Source organism: Lissotriton vulgaris, chromosome 2_1 (assembly GCF_964263255.1).
Source record: "Lissotriton vulgaris chromosome 2_1, aLisVul1.2, whole genome shotgun sequence".
Lineage (NCBI taxonomy): Eukaryota > Metazoa > Chordata > Amphibia > Caudata > Salamandridae > Lissotriton > Lissotriton vulgaris.
The window spans coordinates 1,738,300,491-1,738,324,471 of record NC_141687.1 but is presented as its reverse complement, the minus strand read 5'-3'; the positions used below and the strand labels follow the sequence as shown (position 1 = coordinate 1,738,324,471).

The 23,981-nt window shown below is 42.9% G+C and overlaps 1 protein-coding gene across 1 annotated transcript in view; it reads left to right on the top strand.

Annotated features, from left to right (window-relative positions):
- LOC147733211 (mucin-5B-like) overlaps positions 1-23,981 on the top strand; it is a 1,334,855-nt gene that overhangs the window by 1,284,276 nt on the left and 26,598 nt on the right. Inside the window, exon 30 of the mRNA XM_086956056.1 lies at positions 4,930-5,053. Coding sequence (XP_086812182.1) covers positions 4,930-5,053 — 124 coding nt within the window. The remainder of the gene's footprint in view (positions 1-4,929; positions 5,054-23,981) is intronic.

Genomic DNA, 23,981 nt, shown 5'->3' with positions numbered 1-23,981 from the left:
GAAAGGTTTCATTCCATCAGTGATACTACCATCAGAGACAGAGACTATTACGAAACAGTCAGATTTCCATCAACTGCCAAGAATTGGCAGTGTTATCATTTGGATATCCTTCCTTCCTACCACTCAACCTCTTCAACACAGAGGCAGATCATGTGGTTCGGATTTCATATCAGTTCCGATGACCTCCACATGGAGTAATAAAAAAGGACTAATGACCAGTTTGGTCACTTAATCTTATGATGTAAACAAAGGATATCTATTAAGTATGGTGATGGAAAAAGATTAGTGCAGTGCAAGTGAGTGAAGATATTAAAAGGATATAGAAGAAAAAAACGTTTTAATAAAATATCTCTCCCAAACCTGATAAAAATAGTGCAGACGCGGCGTGTACCAAATATGCAGCTGATCGAAATAAGTGGTCAAATAGTTTCAGCCAAATGGGCTACTTGCCCAGGCTTTCTTCAGGACCTTTGCTTAAAAAAAAGCTAATGAGTACGTGAAAACATACAATTATGCATTGTCACATTACGGATATACAGGCAGAGTGATTTTCACACCTGGAAGAAAAAATCACAAAGAAACACAGTAGTTGTGAGGATACATACCGGAAAAACATGCAGGCCCTTTTTCCGCGCCAAACTCAGTGGCTTAATTTATATGTAGAGAACAGGTCCACTCACCTGTCCTGTATGAGGTATTAGCCTCACCTCACCCGGTAACTGCTCAGATAAATGAGACCCCGCCCTGTAAAAAAAGTAAGTACGCTTTATTCAGAGGTACGAAGGTGGACCACTACCAGGAACACGATCGACCCACCCTACGAACCTGCAGCGCTGAGGAATAAGCAAGACCGGCAACCCAGGTTCATCAACACACAGGAACTGATACGTTCGCCGTATGTAACTGACCACCAGCCTGCGATAAGAGACTTTCTGAAACACCATTAAGGTATATTGGACCTCCGTGGAGACCTAACAAGTCCCACTCTTGTACCTCTGAATAAAGTTGATGACCAAGATCTCACACACAAGCTCTTGATACCCGAACTCACGGGTCCTTGACGTGGGCCTTCTACATAATACACGTGGTCTTGAGCGATTTCGGGTCAGAATTATTACCGGCTAAGTGACCTTCATCTACACCTTTCCTTTCCTAAAGCCCTGAGGAGTCGCGGAAATTACATTCCAAGTGCGACTAAACACGTGTCGGCTGGCGTGCAAGAACTTTTAAACGAAGAGTTTATCAATCTAAAGGAACTGTGATTTTCTTGGCAGCTGTGTTGCGAATATGTTTTGACTTAACAGGATACAATCCCATATTTGATTCTCATTGCAGTGTGCATAGGGCATGTCCTTTACGCCGCGTCAGTATTTCAAAGAGTGATGAATAACATTCTCGGAGGGGTTGATGGAGTTTTCGTTTTTCAGGATGACATACTCATTTCTGCTAAAGACACTTCAGCACATGACCTTATTCTAAACAAAGTGATGAGCCTATTTCAAGAACATGGAGTGGTTCTAAAATTAGAAAAGTGTAAGTTTCTTTGCACAGAAGTGGAATATTTAGGCCATATAATCAATCAAGATGGTATCAAACCAAGACCTGGTCTTTTAGAAGCTATTTCCAATGCCAATAATCCTACTGACAAGACAGGAGTCAAATCTCTTTTGGGGCTTTGCAAATACTATTCGAGGTTCATTCCTCATTATGCCACAATAGTTCGTCCCATTAGCAATCTTTTAAAAAGGGAACCAAGTTTGAGTGGAGTGATGATTGTGTTTCGGCTTTTCAAGAAGTTAAGAGCCTTTTAAGTGAGAGTTCTGTACTCAAACCCCTTGATGCGAGCCTGCCATGTTGTTTAACAGTTGACGCTAGTCAAGTTGGCTTGGGCGCAACACTAACTCAAGTTGAGGATGGTGTTGAAAGAACAGTAAGGTTTGCTTCTAGGGTTTTGAGATCGCCTGAGTTACAGTACTCAGTCATTGAAAAGGAATTACTAGCTTGTGCATGGGCTATTGAGAAATTTCGATCTTACGTGTGGGGAAAACGATTTTTGCTCCAAACAGATCATAAACCTTTAGTAAATATTTTGGGTGGAACTCTCACTAAATGCTGTACTCCCAGGATCATGAGAATGGTTAGTAAATTATTACAGTTTCATGTTAATGTTAGACATATCTCTGGACGAAAAAAAAAAAGGGGCGAGCAGATTTTCTGTGTCGTTTTCCCTCGTTAGATTCCCATGAGGATGATGTTTCTTTCTCAGACCTCATTGATGAAGATTGTGAAGACTGTTTTGTAGCTGGTGTGGACATCCCGGAGTTAAAGTTCTGCTCTGAGAACGAGTGGAAGTCAGCTTTTGCCAATGATTGTGTACTGCAAGAAGTTTGTAAGTTTGTTAGTTGTGGGTGGCCTAGGGAGAAGGTTTTGTCTTCTTCCCTTCAACCTTTTTCTAAAATTGAAGAGGAATTATCTGTGGAGGATGAAATTTTACTGCAAAATGACAAACTCATTCCTTCACATTCATTAAGGAAGGGGATCATTGTTAGGGCTCATGAAGGACATTTGGGTGCTTCGTTTACTAAGTGTCGCATCCGTGACACGTTTTGGTGGCCTGGAATGGACTCAGAAGTTGACGAGTTTATTATGGTTTGTGGTATTTGTAAGTTATCTGATAAGTCGCTTTAAACTTCTGTTCCTACCCTCATTCCATTTGGGTGTCCCAACCGTCCCTGGAAAAAAGTTGGTGTTGATGTCATGGAACCCTATATTTGTCTCAGTGGGAGCTCAAGATTCATGTTAGTTTTAATTGATTATGCATCTAAACAAGCTAGTTAAAGAAGCTCATACTAAGACTATCATAGACTTTTTAGGTGAAGTGTGGTCTAGAGAAGGCTTTCCAGAGATTCTTGTTTCAGACAATGGTAAGCAATTTGTTAGTAAAGAGTGTGATTCATTCTTGTCTATCTCTGGTATAAGGCACATTTAGAGTTTTCTTTATCACCCTCAAGGAAATGGACTTGTTGAGAGGATGAACCTGGTAGTTGGAGATTGTGTAAAGTAGGCTAAAGCTAGTAATCATGATGTTGTAAAATCGGTTACCAGCATGATATGGTTTTATAGAACAACCCCACATTATTCAACAAAAGTGTCTCCCTTTGAATTGATGAGGGGAAGGAAACCCAATACCTCTTTCGGTCCAGGGTGGATATCCAAAAGGCTTAATCCTGAGTCAGATGTCAATAAATTAATGTCTTTTGTAAAAGAGAACTCGTCCCTCACTCAGGCAATGCAAAAGTTGAGTTACGACACAAAAAGGGGGTCAAAATTTTCCATCCTGAATGTTAGAGACACAGTTAAAATAAGGAAATTGGTTCATGTCAACAAAGGTGAAAGTAAGTTTGGTCCACCTGTCACTGTTGTTAAAATTGTTGCTAATGCTGTTCAAGTGGAGGGTGGTTGTTGGTGAAACTTGAGCAAGGTGGATAACATTCATTATGCAAACCAATGTTCACCTTTAAAGAGTAATAATGATTCAAATTCCAATTTGGAAAGAGTACCTGGTGTTTCCAGGAAAGGTTCCCATACCATCATTAAACCAGAAAGGTTCAGGGAATGAAGTTTGGTTTTGTTAACTTATTTTCTTCTGTTTTGGTTTATTTTTTTATTTTGTTTTATTTTTAAGAAGGGAAGGTAATGTAGTAATATGATCTATTCCCATCTGTTAATTCTAGTGTTGTGTCCCTTTAAGTACAGTATTGCACTGCCTAGTTACGTTGGAATGTTTATATGTCATTCTTGAGTTTCTGTTGGTTGGAGCTGGTTGACTTTAAACTGGCTCCTAGTCCATGTAACCCATAAATAAACTCCTCAAGACTTATTCTGGATCCGGTTTATTTGCTAAAACCAAGGATGCAGCCAATCACAATGTGGATATTTGCTGTCATAAATCTCTTCTGAACATGCCTCATGCACCGACAAAGAAAGAATATGTTTATTTAAGCCTAACAGTATTATATCATCAGCATCTATCCCTAACACTGTACATTTTGCATAGCTTCCATATACTCTTACCCCTTTTTATAAGTCTGAGAGATGGCAGGGAGAGAGTAATTGGACTCTTTTTTTCATCTCCAAAGCAATGCTAGAGTCTCCAACCCATGTGATACAATAAGCATGACCGCAAACTGTGGGGGTATCCGTGGAATCATTTAGGGAATTAAAATATCTACTATCAGAGCAAACCTTTTTAGTCCGTCTCTCACATCGACACATACATGCATGCGCACTCAAAAGTTTAAGTGCATTATATCTCAATTGCTGTTGGATAGCCACTTCGATAGCACCTAATGAATATAATAAACTATGGACCGAGCCATTCCCCCCACCCCCAAAGTGCTCAGCAAGAGAATCCTGTTACTACTTGGAAAGATGTGTTTCCTCTAGCATGTGGATACTTACAATATTTATAGTAATGTATGAAAAGATTATTTTTAAATTCCTTGGATGATTCAAAACCCTCAATTTCCAGGTCATAGACTGAGGATCAGTATCTTTCACACAATGTTCACCTTTTTAAAAGCCATTTGAACAAACTCGTGCCCAGCATTTCCTGATTAATCTTCTCTATAAGCCCTTGTGTCTCAGTGCTGCACAGCAGACATCTTCGCTCGCTGCTGGTGGGTCAGTTGGCAATGGCATTGTGAACACCTGCAGTAGATCTGACACTGAGGCAAAGGGGGAAGTATTAGGAACGTGGTACCTCTGATGATAAGTTTAAATAGGATCTCCAAACAAATAGGGCGGACGTTGTGTGCTAGTTGGGAAGATGCTGAACCAGCTGGCACCGCAAAATGTTTCAGTTTCTTCCTACAGTCAGTCTTCCTTTCTTGGCTTTGCAGTTCATCAAAGATTTTCTCTTTTTCCCAGGTACCCAGCCAGCCACAAATTGTTACATTGTTAATCACCAGGAGATTATCAAACACAACAATTGTACATCAACATATATGATATCAGTACCTTTCTGTAAGGGACAGTGTGGCACTTCTTCAATGTAAGTAACATCTGCATGTGTTTATTTCGAATTGTAATTTTGTATCAATAGTAGTCTTATTACATTTTATGTGGGTATTCTGAAGCGCTACTTGCTTATTTTGGCAGAACTTTTCTGATAAACTACCCAAATGCCATACTACCCAAAAATCATTTTGAAGAGGGGGTTTCTAAATATTTTTCGATCTCCTATTGCAGTGTAAAAAATGTCGATGCATCCTGAATTGCTAATGTCTGACTATAGGACAAGAATTGTTGTAGCCTCTGGAAAATAAACAATTTGTCATTTACGCTCTCCATCTTGCACTCAGACCATGTTAAGGCCATTCGGCGTAATATTGCAAACTATAGTGGTATATCAGGGTTCCACCACAACACAGCTGCTTAAACGTTTTGCCAGAAGGCTATCAAAGAAGGGGCAGCCGCAAATAAATGGCATGTTGCTCAAACATCCAATACAGGTTGTAAGAAGGCATTTCCCTTTGATGGCATATCTGAAGTTAATTGGTAAAGTCAGAGCAGAAAGGTAGGAGTGGGTTAAAATATTTTCAGTGGAAGGGATAGGCGATCTGTATGGGAGATGGGACATTAACAGATTTACGGCAAAATTCCCTCTGGTCAATACTTACAGTAAATTTCTGGTGGGGGTTGGGGGGATTGCAGGATAGGATTAACGTGCAACTGGTATAGCTTTTTGTGCTCGTGACAATGGAACAGGTGGTGATGCTCTGTGTAGGGCAGGGCCTGGTATAATGAAGTTGCAGGAGGAACTGGAGGCAAGGATTGGGGCTTATTGGTAGAGCTGTCGCAGTTTTGGCTATTAAATATTATAAAAGGCAAGTTATAACATAGGGATCCCTTTATCACTAATTCCTGGGCTACCTCGTTCCCATACATACAAGATAAACAGGAATAGTGCTAGAAAGCACCCTCACTAATACTCTTACCTCAGTAAAAATCCACAGTCTTTCTCCCATTGTCTCCTCTTATAGGAGTGGCATTTCTTTACAAAAACGTCAGACAGTCGTTTTCTATCCACCATTCGTTCAGGGTGGACCACAGGTTTAATAAAAGCCTGCTTGGAGATCAATAAAGAATATTATGTTTGTCTTTGGCATGCCCAGCTTAATATGGGAATTTATGGACATGTAATATTTGGTCAGTATTGTTTATTTTTGCTTGAAAGCTACATTGATGGTCTGCCATGATCCCTTTATTCTTAACCCACTTGAGAACTCTACTCGGCCAAGGAGTTTTGACTGCTTACTTAAGGGGGAAATTGGACGATTTGAATTTTTGAATTTTGAATTTGAATTTAAATGGGGATTTGAATGAGAGCCTATCACACCAACTCAGAATATTCCACAAGAACAGAATTTCACAAATTAATTCAAAGAAAATCAGATCAAATTAGAATAAATATATAGTTCATTTAATCCACAAGGCTTTCTCCAAGTCCAGCCAACACGTGTTTCGTCAAATGGGCAGGTACCCACGACTTCATCAGGGCTGATGTTCTATTTCAGAAAGGTTATATGCCTTCTGGCTGGTTATAATTCCGACCCAGCCTCACACGGCTGGGTTGATAATATCTTTTAGGAAACTTGGGTCTGTTCTCTTGAACGAACTTCACATCGGTATTTAAGTTGTGGCTTAGTATATGGCCAGGTACCGCTTGTCGGAATCCTTATCGTAAGAATAGAATTAATTATTTGTCACGTTGGTTGTTGATGCAAATAATCGTTTCCCTGCTTCACTTTATGAAGTCCCGGGAAAAGTTTCCGCTGCGCGTGCAGCCGGTCTTTCCATATTTTGGAAGCTTCCAATTATAGCCTTGTGGATTAAATTAACTATATATCTATTCTAATTTGATCTGATTTTCTTTGAATTAACTTGTGAAATTGTGTTCTTGTGGAATATTCTGAGTTGGTGTGATAGGCTCTCATTCATATTTTGGATCTACGGATCAATTTTGGGACAGGATGATGACCCATACCTAGGCACCCAACGACTTAAATAACGAGCTCAACAAATACAGATATTGCCGATATTTGATATAGCGCCACAACCATCCAGGACTATCATCCGCCCTATGCTTTTCATTGAATGGGGATTTGTAAAGCGCGTAGCTACCCAGCGCTGAATTGACCTATAGTTCCGGAGGGGGGTCGAAGAAGTGGAAGATTATGGGATGATAACTTGCATGGCTATTATTTTTAAACATATAGGAATGATTTTAGCTTTCCTCCATATACCTGTTACTCATGGACTTATATTGAATTATCTGGTGCCATTTCACTCATAAATACTAAACATTTTTGTATAGTTTTTTAGCTTTTCTATATGTATTACGAGGAACATATGTCTTTAGAATAAATTGTCTGTCAAGTTTTACTTTCTGTACACTGCAAAACTCAAATTACATTAAAAATACTATTTACATATTTAAGTGTATTCGTACATCAAAATGGCATTGTAATTACCAAACAATCCTTGAACAACTCTAGCCACTGGGTTACGTGTTCTACTAGACTATTGACCGAACATTCTCAAAATGCATTTTTCACAATATGGCCCACATGCACCAAAACAAAAATCGGTCGCAAGCGGGCAGATTCTCAGAATCTGCCCCTTTGTGACCGGTATTTTTGCATTTGGGATGCATTATCCCCAATGCAAAAATCGCAATATAAGTAATCTCTAAATTGCGATTACTTAAATTGCGTTTGCATTTAAGGAATCTCAAATTGAGATTCCTTAAATGCAATGCATTAAAGTAAAAAAATAGCGATTTCACTAATAGGGGGAGCAAATTACCATGAAGTTGAGCTTCATGGTAATTTGCAAAAACTTTGAAAAATGCTCTAAAGCGCATTTTTCAATGTTCCATTTTACACACACACATGCCCTTGGGGCATGTGTGTGTGCAAGATGTACTTATCTGCAGATTTCAGAGGTGCAACAGGGTGTCCTTTTGACACCCTGGCACCTTTGAAATTGCATTCTCAATTGGAATCGCAAATTGAGAATGTCTTTCCATTCATTCCTATGGGCCTCTAGGCCCACAGGAATGAATGGGGAGGTTTTCCTTAGTTGCGACTCGCAATTTGCGAGTCGCAATTAAGAGATGTTTAGAAATCGCAATTTTTTAAGTGATTTCTACATGCATAGCCTTTTGCTATTCCTTATTAGCGAATCCATATTTTTCGCTAATAAAGAATCGCAAATGGCATTGTTGATGCATGTGCCAGTATATACCCTAAATGCTCTTAATATTATTAAATCCTACCAATTGTGTCTAATTTTAATAACCTGGCACACTTAGAGATGCACAATTTATCATTATTTTTCAAGAAAATGATTGGAACAGCACGCCTTCCACAAAATCTGTTCTTATTCATACACAAATTTGAGATCAAGGCTGCTGGTTTAATGTGCTTACAAGTGCAATGTATCCCGTCGGTAGGCCTCTTAAGAACTAATAATGTCTCCCAGGCGCACAGCTTACCGTATCCAAAAGGCATTAGGATTTATTAATAGTTTGCTATCGCCTCAGTCCTGGACACGCTATGGTAGATGTGGAGACTGAGGTTCCGTGACAATTGTAAGTGGTGTTTTCGACTCGCCCGAATATGGTCGAGTCTGGTATCTATGAACCGCAAATGACGAGTTTAGTGGGTGTACGCGTTTTCGCTGTGCTAGCCTAAACCGTTCATCTGTTTCGTGGGTTTCTTAATCTGAACCCACGGGTTCCATTTTAGATACGGCATCCATTTTGTTTCTTGCCCTCAAGTAGCCAGCGAACGGACACTGTCCGCTTCGTGACCCTAGGATTCCCAAACTCTTGTGGAGGACACTTGTTCCTTTGAGGGTGTCTTTATGACGAGGGGGATGACACTGTAAGGCAGATGGCCCCGCTCGAGGCTCATCTTGCCGTGCCGGTCTATTGTCTCAGTTGTGCATTCATTAGGCACGTCTCCTTTGATCCCTGCAATCGTGTTTCCTGATACCACCCCCTATACACTCTTTTCGATCTGTTCGCTATCCTCGTCTTCAACTGCACCTGTTTCTGACTTTTCCTTGATTCGTTTACAGCCAAACGGAATGCACTAATGGTGGGAAGATGTACTTTTACAGTTGGGAACCGGCAAATGCTACTGTAATTATGTTCCGGTCCCTGAATACATGAAAGCGACCCCCTATGAAATTTACTGTGGGAACTGGGTTGTAACCTTTTGTTTGCCATGTTATCTTATGACGAAAAACTATATAAAAGGAGCGATCCACAGATACAATTCGAAGCAGTCTCCTTGAACATACATGTTATGTACTTCTCGTGACTTCTGTGTCCCCTGCACTAATGGTGGGAAGATGTACTTTTACAGTTGGGAACCGGCAAATGCTACTGTAATTATGTTCCGGGCCCTGAATACATGAAAGCGACCCCCTATGAAATTTACTGTGGGAACTGGGTTGTAACCTTTTGTTTGCCATGTTATCTTATGACGAAAAACTGTATAAAAGGAGCGATCCACAGATACAATTCGAAGCAGTCTCCTTGAACATACATGTTATGTACTCCTCGTGACTTCTGTGTTCCCTGCAGTAAATAAACCTCGAATCTTTGACGCCGAAGGAAGTGTCCCATGTCTCTGTCATTTGTACGCCGGAACAGGTAACCCACGAAGGTTTCAGGTGTTATCCCTGGCACCGCTGGGTCTTATAAAAACCCAGTCCTTCAGTTGGCGCCCAACGTAGGGCTGCATCAGCGGTACCGGTCCAAAGCCCGGCGATCGTGAGGAGCTTCGTGTGAAATCTCCGAGGGAAGGTGCACCCCGCTTCATCGATCCTGTTGTCGAAACAAGTGGCCCGAAGACTTTTCCCGCGAAGATCCCCGCCTCCTGACGGCTGCGACGGACTGCTGCCCTGACTGTAGACCTGTTTTGGCGCCTGGCGTAGACCTTGGTACAGCGAGACGATTGACGGGCCTTCCTGGTGACGCCATTGTTCTTTGAGTTAAGTATTTGTGGGTCGCTCCCAAAATCCTTAGTTGTTGTGGGTGCTTAGTTGTTGCATGGTTCCATTGCATTTGTGGTTCTTTGTATTTTGCTCTTAGTTGTTCTATTTGACGTCTGCAGTCGCCAAAAACCGAGGGTTTTGCACTTTTGCAGGGACATTGTAATCCAATAACCCTTGACGTTTGTGAAACTCGATTAGTGTGCACGATGCCTGGCCGTAGTACTCTGTTCAGTTGCTTTAGAGGTTGTGGTGCGGATTCCCGATTGGAGGACTCATGTCCGATACCTCCAGTTGGAACTCCAATTTACGAATTATATAGTCGCCATGGTGTGGGTCCTATCGCGTTCAATGATTGCTGGGTTCGTTACACTAAAAATGACGGTGTCCTTAGTTGGCCACCTCATGGTAGTTTTGAGACCCCGATTTTAGATAATCTTGAAGCTAAATTTTTCAAAAGAAAGCAAGGCCGGCCATGTTTGATTCCTTTCGGTTATGGCGTAAAGAAGCCAAGCAGAAAGAAATCAAGCAGCTTAAACGTAATAAGAGAGAAGGTATCGTTACAACGATGAGAAATGCGGAGCAGTTTCAGCGAGACAAAGAAGAGAAGGAAAAGGAAATTTTTGATAGATTACAATGTATGGCAGTGGATAAATGTTATCCCGCTTTACTGACAGGTACGGATAAGAAGGGAGAGGAAGCAGTAGAGGACCCTTTGTTGTCCTATCTACTGAAGTCGCCACCTCCATATGCACAGGATACCACAGCTCCCGTGGTTCCTCCTGTTCCTCAACCTGCTGTTCCGGCAGCTGTTAATCAGCCTGTCGTTGGTCCTGCTATTGCGACTCCTCTTGTTCCTATTCCTCTACCTGCTCCTGTCCCTACTGCTCCGCCGTCTATACCTTCTCAAGCTACTGTTTCCGCTACTTCCACTCTTGTGGCTACTCCTGCTGCTCCTGCTCCTTCTGTTTTTGGTCCTCCTGTTGTTACCCCTTTACTTCTCTCTTCTTCCCCGTCTGTTCGGCGACGTATTCCTAATATTGTTGCTAACTTTTACTCTCCTCTTGGACCGATTCTTGGGTCTGCTGATTCTGATGCTCCCCAAAGACGAAGTCGGCTTCCTGGTGGTAGGGAACGTGATACGCTATTTAAGATGGCGAAAAATTGGATTAGGTATCCACTTAAGAATCCTCCACGCATAGTTGTTGATACCTTCTCCCTATTTAATTAGCCAACACAGAGATTCGTGTTTGAAGAAATGTGCAAATTCTTACGTGATGAAATATCAGTTGATGCGGCAGATGATGTACTGGCTTCTTTAACTGAACTTCAGCTTCAGTTTTCGAGTGGTATGATTGTGGGTAGCAATGTTAGACGTGCTGTCGAGCATCTACTATCTTTTCGTCCCACTGTAATGCCTCGTGCATTGTTTAAAGACGAACATGAGGAATGGATGTTGACACCTGGTCAGTTTCCCATGCGTGAAGTTCCCCCATTGTATATGCCAGGTAATCCTGGTGCTAGCCCTTCGATCCTGCCACATTTCCAGAGAGTGTGGATACACCTCCCATGGAAACGATCGGAAGTTTTGCAGGTTAAGCAAACTTTGCCTGACCCTCGCAAAAATCCTGCAGGGTACTATAAAGAATTGTCCCATCTAGTGGATGCTACGATAATGAATCTTGCCGACATCGATATGTTGTTTGGAAATGTCGTACCGCAACCGGTATGGGCCAAAATCCGTCATGAGGATCATGCAGCTGAATTAGGTGGTGATTGGGCTGCACTTACAGCCGCGGACGGTTTGCAGGTTGTTGGGGCTAAGCCTGAGCAGTTAATTACGGCTTTGCCTCAGAGAATTATTACCCTTATGAAGACACTTATGCCAGCAATGAAAGTTAACTGGGATAAATTGTCTGCTTGTATGCAAAAGAAGGACGAGAGTGTCTCCGATTTCTTTACGAGATTTGAGGAGGCATTCATCGATCATAGTGGTCAAGATATGGGCACTGAGGGAGGCCAGAGATTGTTTGTGGATAAATTTGTGTCGAATTTGTTGCCTGACCTTAGCAATAAATTAAGAAATTCAGAGAGTGCGTGGGCTGTTTCTACTTCTGCCCAGATATTGGCTACGGCTCAATATTATGAAAATAGAGAGAAAGAGGAAAGAGATCGTGCAGATAAAAAGACGAAAGAGCTCAAAACAAAAGTTTTGTTGCAACAAGCGTATCCTCCGCGCTCGAATCAAAATGATTCTCAGCAGCGGAACAGATCGCAATCGCAGTCAGCTAGATTACAGTCGCGAAATGACTCTCCTTCGCAGAGATCTATGCTTGGGTACAATCAGTGTACTTATTGTAGAGGTGAGGGTCATTTGAAATTTGATTGTCCGGTTTTACGCGATCGAAATAATGGAAATTCATCTAGAGGAGGTCGTAGTGGTCCTCAACAGGCTTCACGAGGTAGAGGTTGTGGTGTTACTCAGAATCAAAATGAGCGTTCTAATAATTCCTCTGATTCCAATAATTGTTTTGATCAGCGTGGTTCATCGTCAGGCAGATCCGCACAGTACAATGTGGACGATTTTTACGTCGATCAGGGTACTGATGACGGTAATTACTAGGACAGCCATAGACAAGGAGAGGGAGTAGTATCAGTTCCGGTTGATCAGAGAGGGCCCTACGTCGCAGTTGCCACCTCGGGCGTAGTTGAGCCTTTTCTGTTGGACACTGGTGCAGCGAAAAGTTCCATCATGCATTCGAAACTCCCTGGCGCACCTTTGTCTGGCTTAACAAATGTTTCCGTTGGATTCTCCGGCGCCCCTGTTAGCAATCCGGTTTCTCGCCCTTTGCCCCTTACAATGGGGCCTCGTGAGCTGAAAGCTCCTTTGATTTTGACTACTGGTTGTGGTGAAAATCTTTTGGGCCTGGATTTGCTGAAACGTTTGTATGCGACTTTGTATTGTTCTCCTGCGGGAGTAAAACTTACATTGGGTGAGAGAGTAATCTCTCCTATGTACTTGTCAATTGATAAGCTCCCACCGGAATTGAGTTCTCTTCCTGCATCTTTGTGGGCAACAGGTCCCAATGACGTGGGCCTGCTTGACATCTCCCTTTATGTTGTCCAATTGAAATCGAATGTGTGGTTACCACGTATTCCCCAGTATCGTATCTCCCTTGATGGCGAGCGAGCGTTGTTAGCGATCATCTATGACTTGATCGAGAAAGATGTTATTGAGGAGACTCGGGGAAACGTGTGTAATAGTCCTGTGCTACCCATTCTGAAACGCACTGATCCATCTAAGCCTCCTGTTTATCGTTTTGTCATTGATTTACGGGAGGTGAATAAAATTGTGGTTCCTCAGTTCCCTGTGGTGCCTGACATTACGGCTTTACTGACTCTGATTCCAGCATCTGCGTCCTGGTTCTCAGTGATCGATCTGAAGAATGCTTTCTTTAGCATTCGGATTGCTGAGGAGAGCAGGGACCTTTTCGGTTTCTCGTTAGGTGGCCGCAGCTTTAGGTTTAAACACGCTCCTCAGGGCTATTGTGAGAGTCCATCGATATACAGCCAAGCCCTGAAGAGTCAACTTGATGCGTTTGTGTTGCCGGCTGGTGCGGCCTTGATCCAATATGTTGATGACTTATTGGTGGCTGCGGACACACGAGACATTTGCAAAACTGCTACGGTGTCTTTGTTGCAACATCTCTGTGACTTACATCACAAGGTGTCACCTTCTAAACTGCAATATTGTTGCCAAGAAGTAACCTATCTAGGTCACTTATTGTCAAAGAAGGGAAGAATGTTGACCCCAGAGAGAATTGCAGCGATCGCTCGGATGACTGTGCCAACAACTCAGAGAGATGTGCGTGCCTTTCTAGGTATCACGTCATACTGTAGGCAATGGATTCCAAATTTTTTATTGCTAGCGAAACCATTGGTAGCTCTTACGTGCAAGGATGTTCCAACTCCTTTGCCATGGACAGAAGAGTATCAGAAACGTTTTTCTGAACTGCGTGATGCGTTGTGTTCGGCCCCTGTGTTAGGTACTCCTGACTACAGTAAGCCGTTTACACTATACGTTCACAAGAGGGAAGGTTGTGCATTGAGTGCTTTGACGCAACAATTTGGCGGTAAGCAGCGTCCATGTGCATATTTTTCCTCGACCTTGGACCCAGTAGCTAGAGCATTGCCGAGTTGTTTAAGAGCGACAGCGGCAGCTGCGGTGTCCATCCGGCAATCTGCAGGATTGGTCATGGATAATATGCTTACGGTGATGGTTCCGCATGCAGTTGACACTCTCCTAAATCGTACGAAAACCCAACACTTGACGAGCGCAAGGTTGTCTGGTTATGAGTTGACGCTTTTGGCAAGTCACATTCAAATAAAGCGCTGCAATGTCCTAAACCCGGCGACTTTGTTGCCAACCAATATGGAATCAGACGAGGTACCACCACACGATTGTTATCTGCGAACTGAGGAAGAAACGAAGGGTCGTGTTGACCTAAAAAACACTCCATTGGAACAACCCGATGGTACTTTGTATGTGGATGGTTCGTGTTTTAAGTTGCCGAATGGTGATGTGACGACTGCGTATGCTGTGGTAACGTTGAGTACGGTTGTGGAAACTGCGAGACTGAATCAGAACTCTGCGCAGGCGGCAGAGTTAATTGCGTTGATGAGAGCGTGTGTTTTGTCGAAAGGAAAGAGGGTGAATGTGTTTACCGACAGCCAGTATGCTTTTGGCGTCGCCCATAGTTTTGGACGATTGTGGAGAGAGAGAGGTTTTATGACATTGCATGGTACGAAAATCCAGCATGGACAGCTTGTGAATGATCTTTTAGATGCACTTACATTGCCCAAGCAGGTGGCGATTATTAAATGTAGTGCACACCGTAAGGTGATGGACGATGTTGGTCGTGGCAATGCGTTTGCTGATGAGATTGCTAAGGAGACTGCGAGAAATCTTACAACTAGAATGTATGTGACGAGTTCGGTAAGGTGGCCTGCAGAAACTGGTATGTGTGAGGACACTATTGAAAGTGTGAAAGCGATTCAGAATGAGGCCACCGAGACTGAAAAGACCAGGTGGAAGGAGAGCACAGGAAGATTGGATGCGAATGGCTGTTGTATTGATTTGTCGGAGAATCAAAGGTGGATGTTGCCGGATGCATAGGTGCTAGCTGTTGTGACCATGGCACACGGTTTGTCACATATTAGTGCGAAAGGTATTTGCAAGTTGTTGTCCCCCGTATGGAAGAATGATGGTATCGCTAAGTGTGCTGAGAGATTGGTCAAGAATTGCATGATATGTAGGATGTACATTCCTGGCAAGGGCACTCCTACATCCCCTTGCCACTTTGCTCCTCCTACATGTCCCTTTGAGGTAATTCAGTTGGACTTAATCCATATGGAGCGATGTAATAACCTAAAATACGTTTTAGTTTTGGTTTGCGTATTCTCCCGATGGATTGAAGCTTACCCTCTCAAAGACAATACTGCCTTGTCCACAGCGAAAGTCCTACTGAAGGAATACTTTCCTCGGTATGGAATGCCATGGATTGTATGGTCTGATAACGGAAGTGAGTTTGTGGGGAGTGTGATGAAGAGTGTGTGTAAGGGCCTTGGAATTACACAAAAATTCCATAGCGCCAACCATCCCCAGTCAGCAGGTTTGGTTGAGGGGTACAATGGTACTCTAAAACTAAAACTCACAAAGATTCAGGCTACGACTGGTCTCTCGTGGCCTGACGCTTTGCCCCTGGCTCTTCTGTCAACTAGGGCGACTGTACACTCTCGAGTAGGGCTCAGCCCATATGAGATTGTGTTCGGCCGTCCTGCAAATATTTGGGGGGTTCCTAGACCCAATGCATTCACGAATCTTGAATATCCAATGCTGATTGATTACCTTCATGATCTGACTGCTAAACTGAGGTTAATTCATCAACAGGTCTTTGAAGCACTGCCGGCGCAGACGGAGGGTCCAGGCCACCAGCTCCAACCCGGAGACTGGGTGGTTACCAGGAATTTTGGCCGAAAGCGAAACCTTGAGCCGAGGTTTATTGGACCCTTCCAAGTGCTCCTCGCCACGAGAACTGCTGTTCGTTTGGAGGGCCGCAAGCATTGGGTGCATGCCACCCACACCAAAAAGGTACCGATACCTTTACCAGCAGACTCGTGGGTGAGGACAGGCATCGCTGCATCTGAAACCGAAGCTTTGCCGAACTTTGTGTCGTTCAGTGACGCTCAGCCTGTGGGAGATACTTCAGTGCAGCCAGATAACACTGTTGAACCTTTGTCATTGGAGAAAACAAGATCTGAACTATCATCTGACCGACAGGACTCTGTTTCATCATCTGACCAGTTGTTTGAAGAGCAGACTCATCCTGGAAGAAGCAGATATTTTCTTCGTTCCAATACTAGAGACAAATAAAATTATTTTTGCTTTTTCCTTTTTGAAATCCACGTTACCCCCATTATCACTCTGAACATTTTTGAATAACTGTGGTTTCTGTTTGAAATCTGAGTTCTTTTCCACATATGTGTGTTTGTTTCCACAGCTAGGAGATTTTGTATATATTGTTTAATTAAAAGAACCTTACATCCGGGTGGACCGTAGGGCCGTGCGGGTACTTCCTTCTGTTTAGTAGGTCCTGACACTAGGTCGGAGACCGTCGATTCCTAGGAACTCCTGGGGATTGACTATTGCTACACAGAACGAAGTGCGTCAAGAACGTTGTGGACGGTTTTAGAGGATGGCCTTCTCAAAGTTGTCGGAAGTGGAGAAGACTCAAGCGCAAAGATCCGAATTGCATAGGATTGTACGTACCAAATGCTTTATGTTTCAGGTGTTCCTACTGTTCCTAACTATTTCCTCATTACTGGTGGGTGGAGTGTATTATGCCATACAATCACTATTGCCTTCTGCTTCACCTACCCCTTCCTCTGAAACAAAACCTACTTCCACTGTTTCTCCTCATTCTTTTCACATCTTACCCCAACACGAGCAGGTTAGACGTGCGGAATTTATGAAAAATTCCTTCGTTCAGCTCCTTCATCAGCATCAGTTGGTGATGAACACTACCAACTGTTGGGCGTGTGGGTTAATGCCACATACCCCCGATAGGGGAATTCCGTACTTGGTCCTTCCTTACAGTTCCCAGGGTTCAGCTCGAGCATTTCAAACAATGTTTCGTAGCGCACTAGATTCCTACCCCCATCGAGAGCCACGCATTGCAGATCATGGTCCTGGCCCATACAACAAGCCTTTGGCAAGAGCGATTGCCGATTTAGATAGGGATATCTTCGACGCATCGCTTATCCCAGAGGAAGAGGTGCGAGCATACAGAGATCTGAGTGAGGCTGAGTATAGCATGTCAGTGGGTGATCGACAGCTTAAAAGCTCGTCTCCGATCTGGATCGTACCCCATCTCGGTAATTTCTGTCTGAAAGGCCTTGGCCGAAGTCCGAGAGCTCAGCTCGGGAGGAGTGCCTGTACCGAAACGTATGTTTTACCGATGCTCTCTTCTCCGGTTCTTCTGACTGCAAAGGGTACTTATTTTGTCTGCTATGACCGCGCATATACATGGTTGCCTCGTGACTTCTCAGGCACATGTTATATTGCAAATTTGTTGCCGCCGACCTTTACTGTTGGGTCGGATTATCACAAGACCAGAGTTGTGAGAGGCGTGATTAGTGAAGAGGACACTGCCGGTCATGAAGCGGGAGACTTCTTTAAGGGTTTCTTGCCGTTTTGGGGACCTATGATTAATAGTAGGAACCTGAGACAGTTGACTCGAGTGGTGGAATCGACCGCTAATATCACTGCAAGTGCCCTTGGCAACATTACAGCAGAGCTTCAGGCGGACAGGCTTATGACGTTACAAAATCGTATGGTTTTAGACGTTGTCCTTGCAGATAGAGGTGGAGTATGTAAGGTGATCCATTCGAGTTGCTGCATTTTCATTCCTGACAACGCTCCAACTGTCTATCAAGCCATCTCGAAGTTGCATAAGATCTCCAAGTCCATACACGTGGATGTAGGGGATTGGACGCTACTAGGGTGGTTTTGGGGCCTGATGTCGACGTGGGGTTGGAAGATTCTGATGATCATTGGGGTTGTTGTAGCATTTCTGTTCACGTGTTGTCTTTGTGTACAGTGTGGTCCTGCCTTATGTGGCCTCTGTGCTACGACGTGTATAAGACGGCCACCTGTTACCAAGGAAGCACAGATGGATAGAATAATGTTGCAGCAACATCTGGATGGTCTGATGAATATCGAGATCGATTCCGATTACGACTAGTGCTTGCCTACATGAGGGCAAAAGGAGCGTCTGAGGTTCCGTGACAATTGTAAGTGGTGTTTTCGACTCGCCCGAATATGGTCGAGTCTGGTATCTATGAACCGCAAATGACGAGTTTAGTGGGTGTACGCGTTTTCGCTGTGCTAGCCTAAACCGTTCATCTGTTTCGTGGGTTTCTTCATCTGAACCCACGGGTTCCATTTTAGATACGGCATCCATTTTGTTTCTTGCCCTCAAGTAGCCAGCGAACGGACACTGTCCGCTTCGTGACCCTGGGACTCAAACTCTTGTGGAGGACACGTGTTCCTTTGAGGGTGTCTTTATGACGAGGGGGATGACACTGTAAGGCAGATGGCACCGCTCGAGGCTCATCTTGCCGTGCCGGTCTATTGTCTCAGTTGTGCATTCATTAGGCACGTCTCCTTTGATCCCTGCAATCGTGTTTCCTGATACCACCCCCTTTATACTCTTTTCGATCTGTTCGCTATCCTCGTCTTCCTCTGCACCTGTTTCTGACTTTTCCTTGATTCGTTTACCGCCGAACAGAATGCACTAATGGTGGGAAGATGTACTTTTACAGTTGGGAACCGGCAAATGCTACTGTAATTATGTTCCGGGCCCTGAATACATGAAAGCGACCCCCTATGAAATTTACTGTGGGAACTGGGTTGTAACCTTTTGTTTGCCATGTTATCTTATGACGAAAAACTGTATAAAAGGAGCGATCCACAGATACAATTCGAAGCAGTCTCCTTGAACATACATGTTATGTACTTCTCGTGACTTCTGTGTTCCCTGCAGTAAATAAACCTCGAATCTTTGATGCCGAAGGAAGTGTCCCGTGTCTCTGTCATTTGTACGCCGGAACAGGTAACCCACGAAGGTTTCAGGTGTTATCCCTGGCACCGCTGGGTCTTACAAAAACCCAGTCCTTCAAGACGATCATGATTGAGGTGTACATGCATAGGTGTGTTCTCTGAATTAGGACCGAATTCAAGTCCAGAGCTTTGTGTTGATCATGACCTGACATAATTGTGGTGCAACAGCTGTTGATATTGAAAGTTAGAAAAAAAATGGATTGGCAGAGTTGTGTACATGAGCTTGTGATGGAGTATCAAAGGGTGACACAGGTTTTGATTGAAGTACCCTTTGCTATTCTGGCAATAGTACCCAAACTCTGGCAAAGCATCTTGGCACCAAATTTGAGCAGAAACTACTATTCACCTAGCTAACCATGAGGCCAAGGCAAAAGAAACAAACCAAACAGCACCTGGGGCAGTGCCAACATTAAGACCAGGAAATACTTGGTCCTAACATGTCGAAACAAGGAGAAATGCTTAACTTCTCCTCGTTTTTGCTGTTTCTATGTTTGCTGCATTGTGCAGCACACAGAGAAACAGCAAATTGCCATGAATTATTGTTTATGAACAGGAAGTGGCCCATTCCTGCTCATAAACAATCACAAAAAATGATGATTTATAACTTCCATATGTGCTGCACAATGCAACATACAAAGAAGTTACAAATCACCATTTATGTGCAAGATGGGACACCGTCCTGCACATAAACAATCATTCTCGCAATGCAGCTACCTTTGCCCTATGGAGCAAGGGTGCCTGCATTGGTGCTACGCATCTGATTTTAGTGCTGGGGAAAATGCAGGGATGCACCACACCATTGTAAATACGGCGCATTTCTGCTTTTTCAGAATGGCCGAGCGTGGAGTTAGCAATTTTTGCTCAATGCAACACTTCATCATTCACTTGTAAATATGCCCGGCAGTATGTCACGATAATCGTTTTGGTGTATACTGTCTGCCAAATGGATGAGCCCCTCACTATATTTAGAAACAGGTGGACTGTTATGATTCAAACAGTGGGTGTCCCACTTGTGCCACAAGAAGAAACCATGCACCAACATCCAAACTGGCTATGTGCCATTGGTGTAAGCCCTATTTATAGTGGATAGTCTGAAGTATGTTTTTTTCTGTTCAGTACCACCAAGGAAACCTGGTAGCCCTGAATATAAAAAAGTAACAAGCATTGGCATAGCCAATAGGTCTCACCTATATCAAGCACAATATCCTTGGTGCAACTTCATTAACTGTTGCAAGGCGAAACACTTATAAGGTCCCAAAGGCGAGACATATTGGCGATGCCAATGCTTGTCTTTTACTTGTTTTGCGTTCACTTTTATGTTTAATGGTCATTTTAAAGTAACATCCTTTAAAATTACTCTTACCAAGAGTGAAGATTGTTACACAGCCAATGACTCAAATAAACCATGTATTTTGAATTCGGACATATATACCAGTGACTAATTTAAGTATTCATTGTGTTAATAACTAATGTATGATCGTTTCCCACAATATAACACATTTATGTTTACTTGTTTCATGCCCAGGTATTGTAGGGTCATTAGGGAACCACCCTAACTATTGATATATGAGTCAGCAGGACCTTCTACTAGAATCCCACCAAGGCTGTTTCCCAGTCTGTAGACCAGATGTACTGGCCTTGTCTAAATAATACAGAATTCTAAGAAAAGAGGAGTTCCAAAAATGCAGCAATTTACTTATTTTTGGGTACAACTCTGAAAGATCACTTTAATTACAGTAACGTCATTTAAGGAGCTGAACTAAGTATTATAAAACTCCTAAGTAAATATAAAGTTACCCAATTGAATCCAGGCCTCGTGAGGTGCTTTGTCTAGTGGTCTAAATTCTCACCTGGCTTATCCTCACTCGGCCACACAGTGTGATCGTGGGTCAATCTCCCAATTCTTAGGCTAGATGTATGTATGGGGCGGGACTGTGGAAATAATTAAATTTTCACTCAGAATAACCTTCTCTCCAGAATAAAACAGTTTCATATCACCTGGTTCTTCCCTTAAGTGCATCTCCTCGTCTCACACGACGGGGACTCTGGACACCCCCTTGCCTCTCCCCCAGCGTGCTGTCTAATTCCTGGCTGTTTAATGCTATTTACAGGAACTGGTGGAAGTTAAAACATCAGCGGCAGCAGCTCCTGCAAGGACAAAAGACACAGAGAGATAGGAGCTAGGGATGCGGTGCAGCTGACCTTTGGCATGCTTTACCATGGTGGAGGTACCAGCGAGGGCCTGTGGGGAGCACCAGGCCCAAAGCCTTTTCTTTTGTGTGATTTGCAAATTATTGACTTGACATGGAGACCCGAGAACATCCTTGGGCATAGGTGAGCGTGGTATGGGAGGGGCAAGGCTTCATAAAGACCCTACTAGGATTTAGAATGGAGCCATAACATAAACATTAATTAGAGCGAAGTAGGAAATGCGAGGGCACAGCTAAACCCGCATAGTAATCTTTGCAGAACCTGGGAGAAGGGAAGGAGGGGTGCAAAAGAAAGACTGGAACTTAAATAAAATAAATGACGGCAAAAGTGAAAGCGTTTCCCTTGCGGGAGCAAGCAGCACCAGGAACTATATTTGCAAACACATGGTGCCAAAGCCCACTCCCGCAAGGGAATCAGCAAACATGCATGCGTTGCCATTGAAAGCAATGCAGTGCATGCACGTTTTTAGGGCGAAAAGTCAATCGATTCCAAAAGGTCTTTTTCCTATGCAGCGCATGTGCGCTGCATAGGTGAGACCTAAAAATTACCTCCACACCCTGAGTAAAAAAAAGTCTATGGTGTCAGGGTCATTAGTACTTTGTTTTTCAAAAGCAAACCTTGCTTCTTGAGTTTGTTTTTAAAGAAACAAAAAGGTTGCCAAGAGATTGCACGAAACATGAAGACTGCTCAGCAAACTTTCGTTGTCTTAAGAAGAATCAACACCATAACGCCATGCCGCTGAAGACAAAGAGATTTCTGCAATGCTGGCCGAGATGTCTAAATATTGTGGGTGATAGTCTGTTCAGTAGAGGTTATGAGAGACAGAGGGCTGTGTGTTAAACTCTAAATCAGTTCCTTTTAGGCTACAACAAATCATCAACCATGAAAAAAATCCAAAAGGAAATGAAGAATGGTGAAAAAAGAAACAGTTTGAGGTGAATAGCATATGTGTATTGTTAAAAGAGAAAACGCAATGAGGAGTCTTATGAATACTGAGCCTGAATTTCTCACTGCTAGTGAAATATTTAAATTCTTCCCTGCTAGGTCTCCCCCCGGTAAACAACCTTTACAATGAAACTTTTACAACGCACTACCATTACGATGCAACTTTTACAACGCAAACCATTACAATGCATTGCGCTGGGGGCGCTCTAGAATAGGGAATAGGTGTAATTTACTATCCAACACCTTCCCTACTATCCACGGGAACTGGAGTTGGAATAGTAAATTAAACTATTCACTATCCAGCGCCCCAAAGCACTATGCGTTGTAAAGGCATGCATTATAAAAACCGTGTTGTAAAGGCATGCGTGGTAAAAGCATGTGTTGTAACGTCATACATCCCTCCCCCCATGTGTTAAGCCATTGTTTGGCTATTTGGGGTAGTTCGCGCTTAGGCCCCTTTAACTTTTTGACCACATAAGGTATCCACGTCAAATTTGCGTCCTTTTCTTCCAACATTGTGGGTATTTTAAGGTTGCCCAGGGTGTTTTAATTCCCCTGGAGGGGACCCAGAAATTAGCCAAAAAACAGCTAAAGATTGATTTTTTGGGAACAAATTGGAACAAACGTGCTGCAGATGAAAGTGTCTGTTTTTTTTCCCTGCAAATAGTTTCAACAAAGGGTTTGTGGTGCTTAAATCACCATCTTCCCAGCTTTCAGGGACTGGCAGATTTTTGTAAGAAAATCAAACATTTTTAACACAGTTTTTGCATTTTACTAGGATATAGCCTATTTTTGCTATTTGTTGTGCCTTCTTCAACCTCCTTCCAGTTAGTGGTGCACATGGATATGAAAACAATAATGGATCCCGGAAGGCTATACATTTCAAAAAAGTAGATAAGATTCTGAATTCTGCAAGGGGTCATTTGTGTAAATCCTTTAAGGTTTATTTATAGAAACTAACAGCAGAAAATAGGATAAATTGAACATGAGTTGAATTTGTGCTAATGTTTTCACCTGTAACTTCCACTAAGTATGACAGATTTTTGAAAGCAATATAGTGCTACATTTGCTGGACCCTTTTGGTTGTGGGGATAGATAGGACCTGTAGGTTCACCTAGAGCCCAAGGAATCCAGAGCCAATAACTGAGAAGCAATCATTTTTTATTGTGTACCAGATATATAGCAATTCATTTGGTAAAATAAAAACAGTGAAAAATCGGTATCAAAGACACCTATGTATTTACGAAATGAGAACAAAATATAGAGTTTAGAAACAGTAGCTATTTGCACATCTCCAAATGCATGCTAGTACGCATACTAGGATGTGAATTATAGGACATTTTTTAAAGTGACTTCTTTTTTATACATCGTCTTACTTTTGGAAGGCAGAAATGCATGAAAAGTCAATAGGTAATAACAGTTGCTCTACAATTCTGTGTTACCCTAAGTCTCCTGATAAAAATGGTACCTCACTTGTGTGGGTAGGCCTAGTGCCCGTTACAGCAAACAGCCTAAAACGCAACGTTGACACTCCATATTTTTACAGTGAAAACAGACCCCTTTTTTGCAAAGTGCC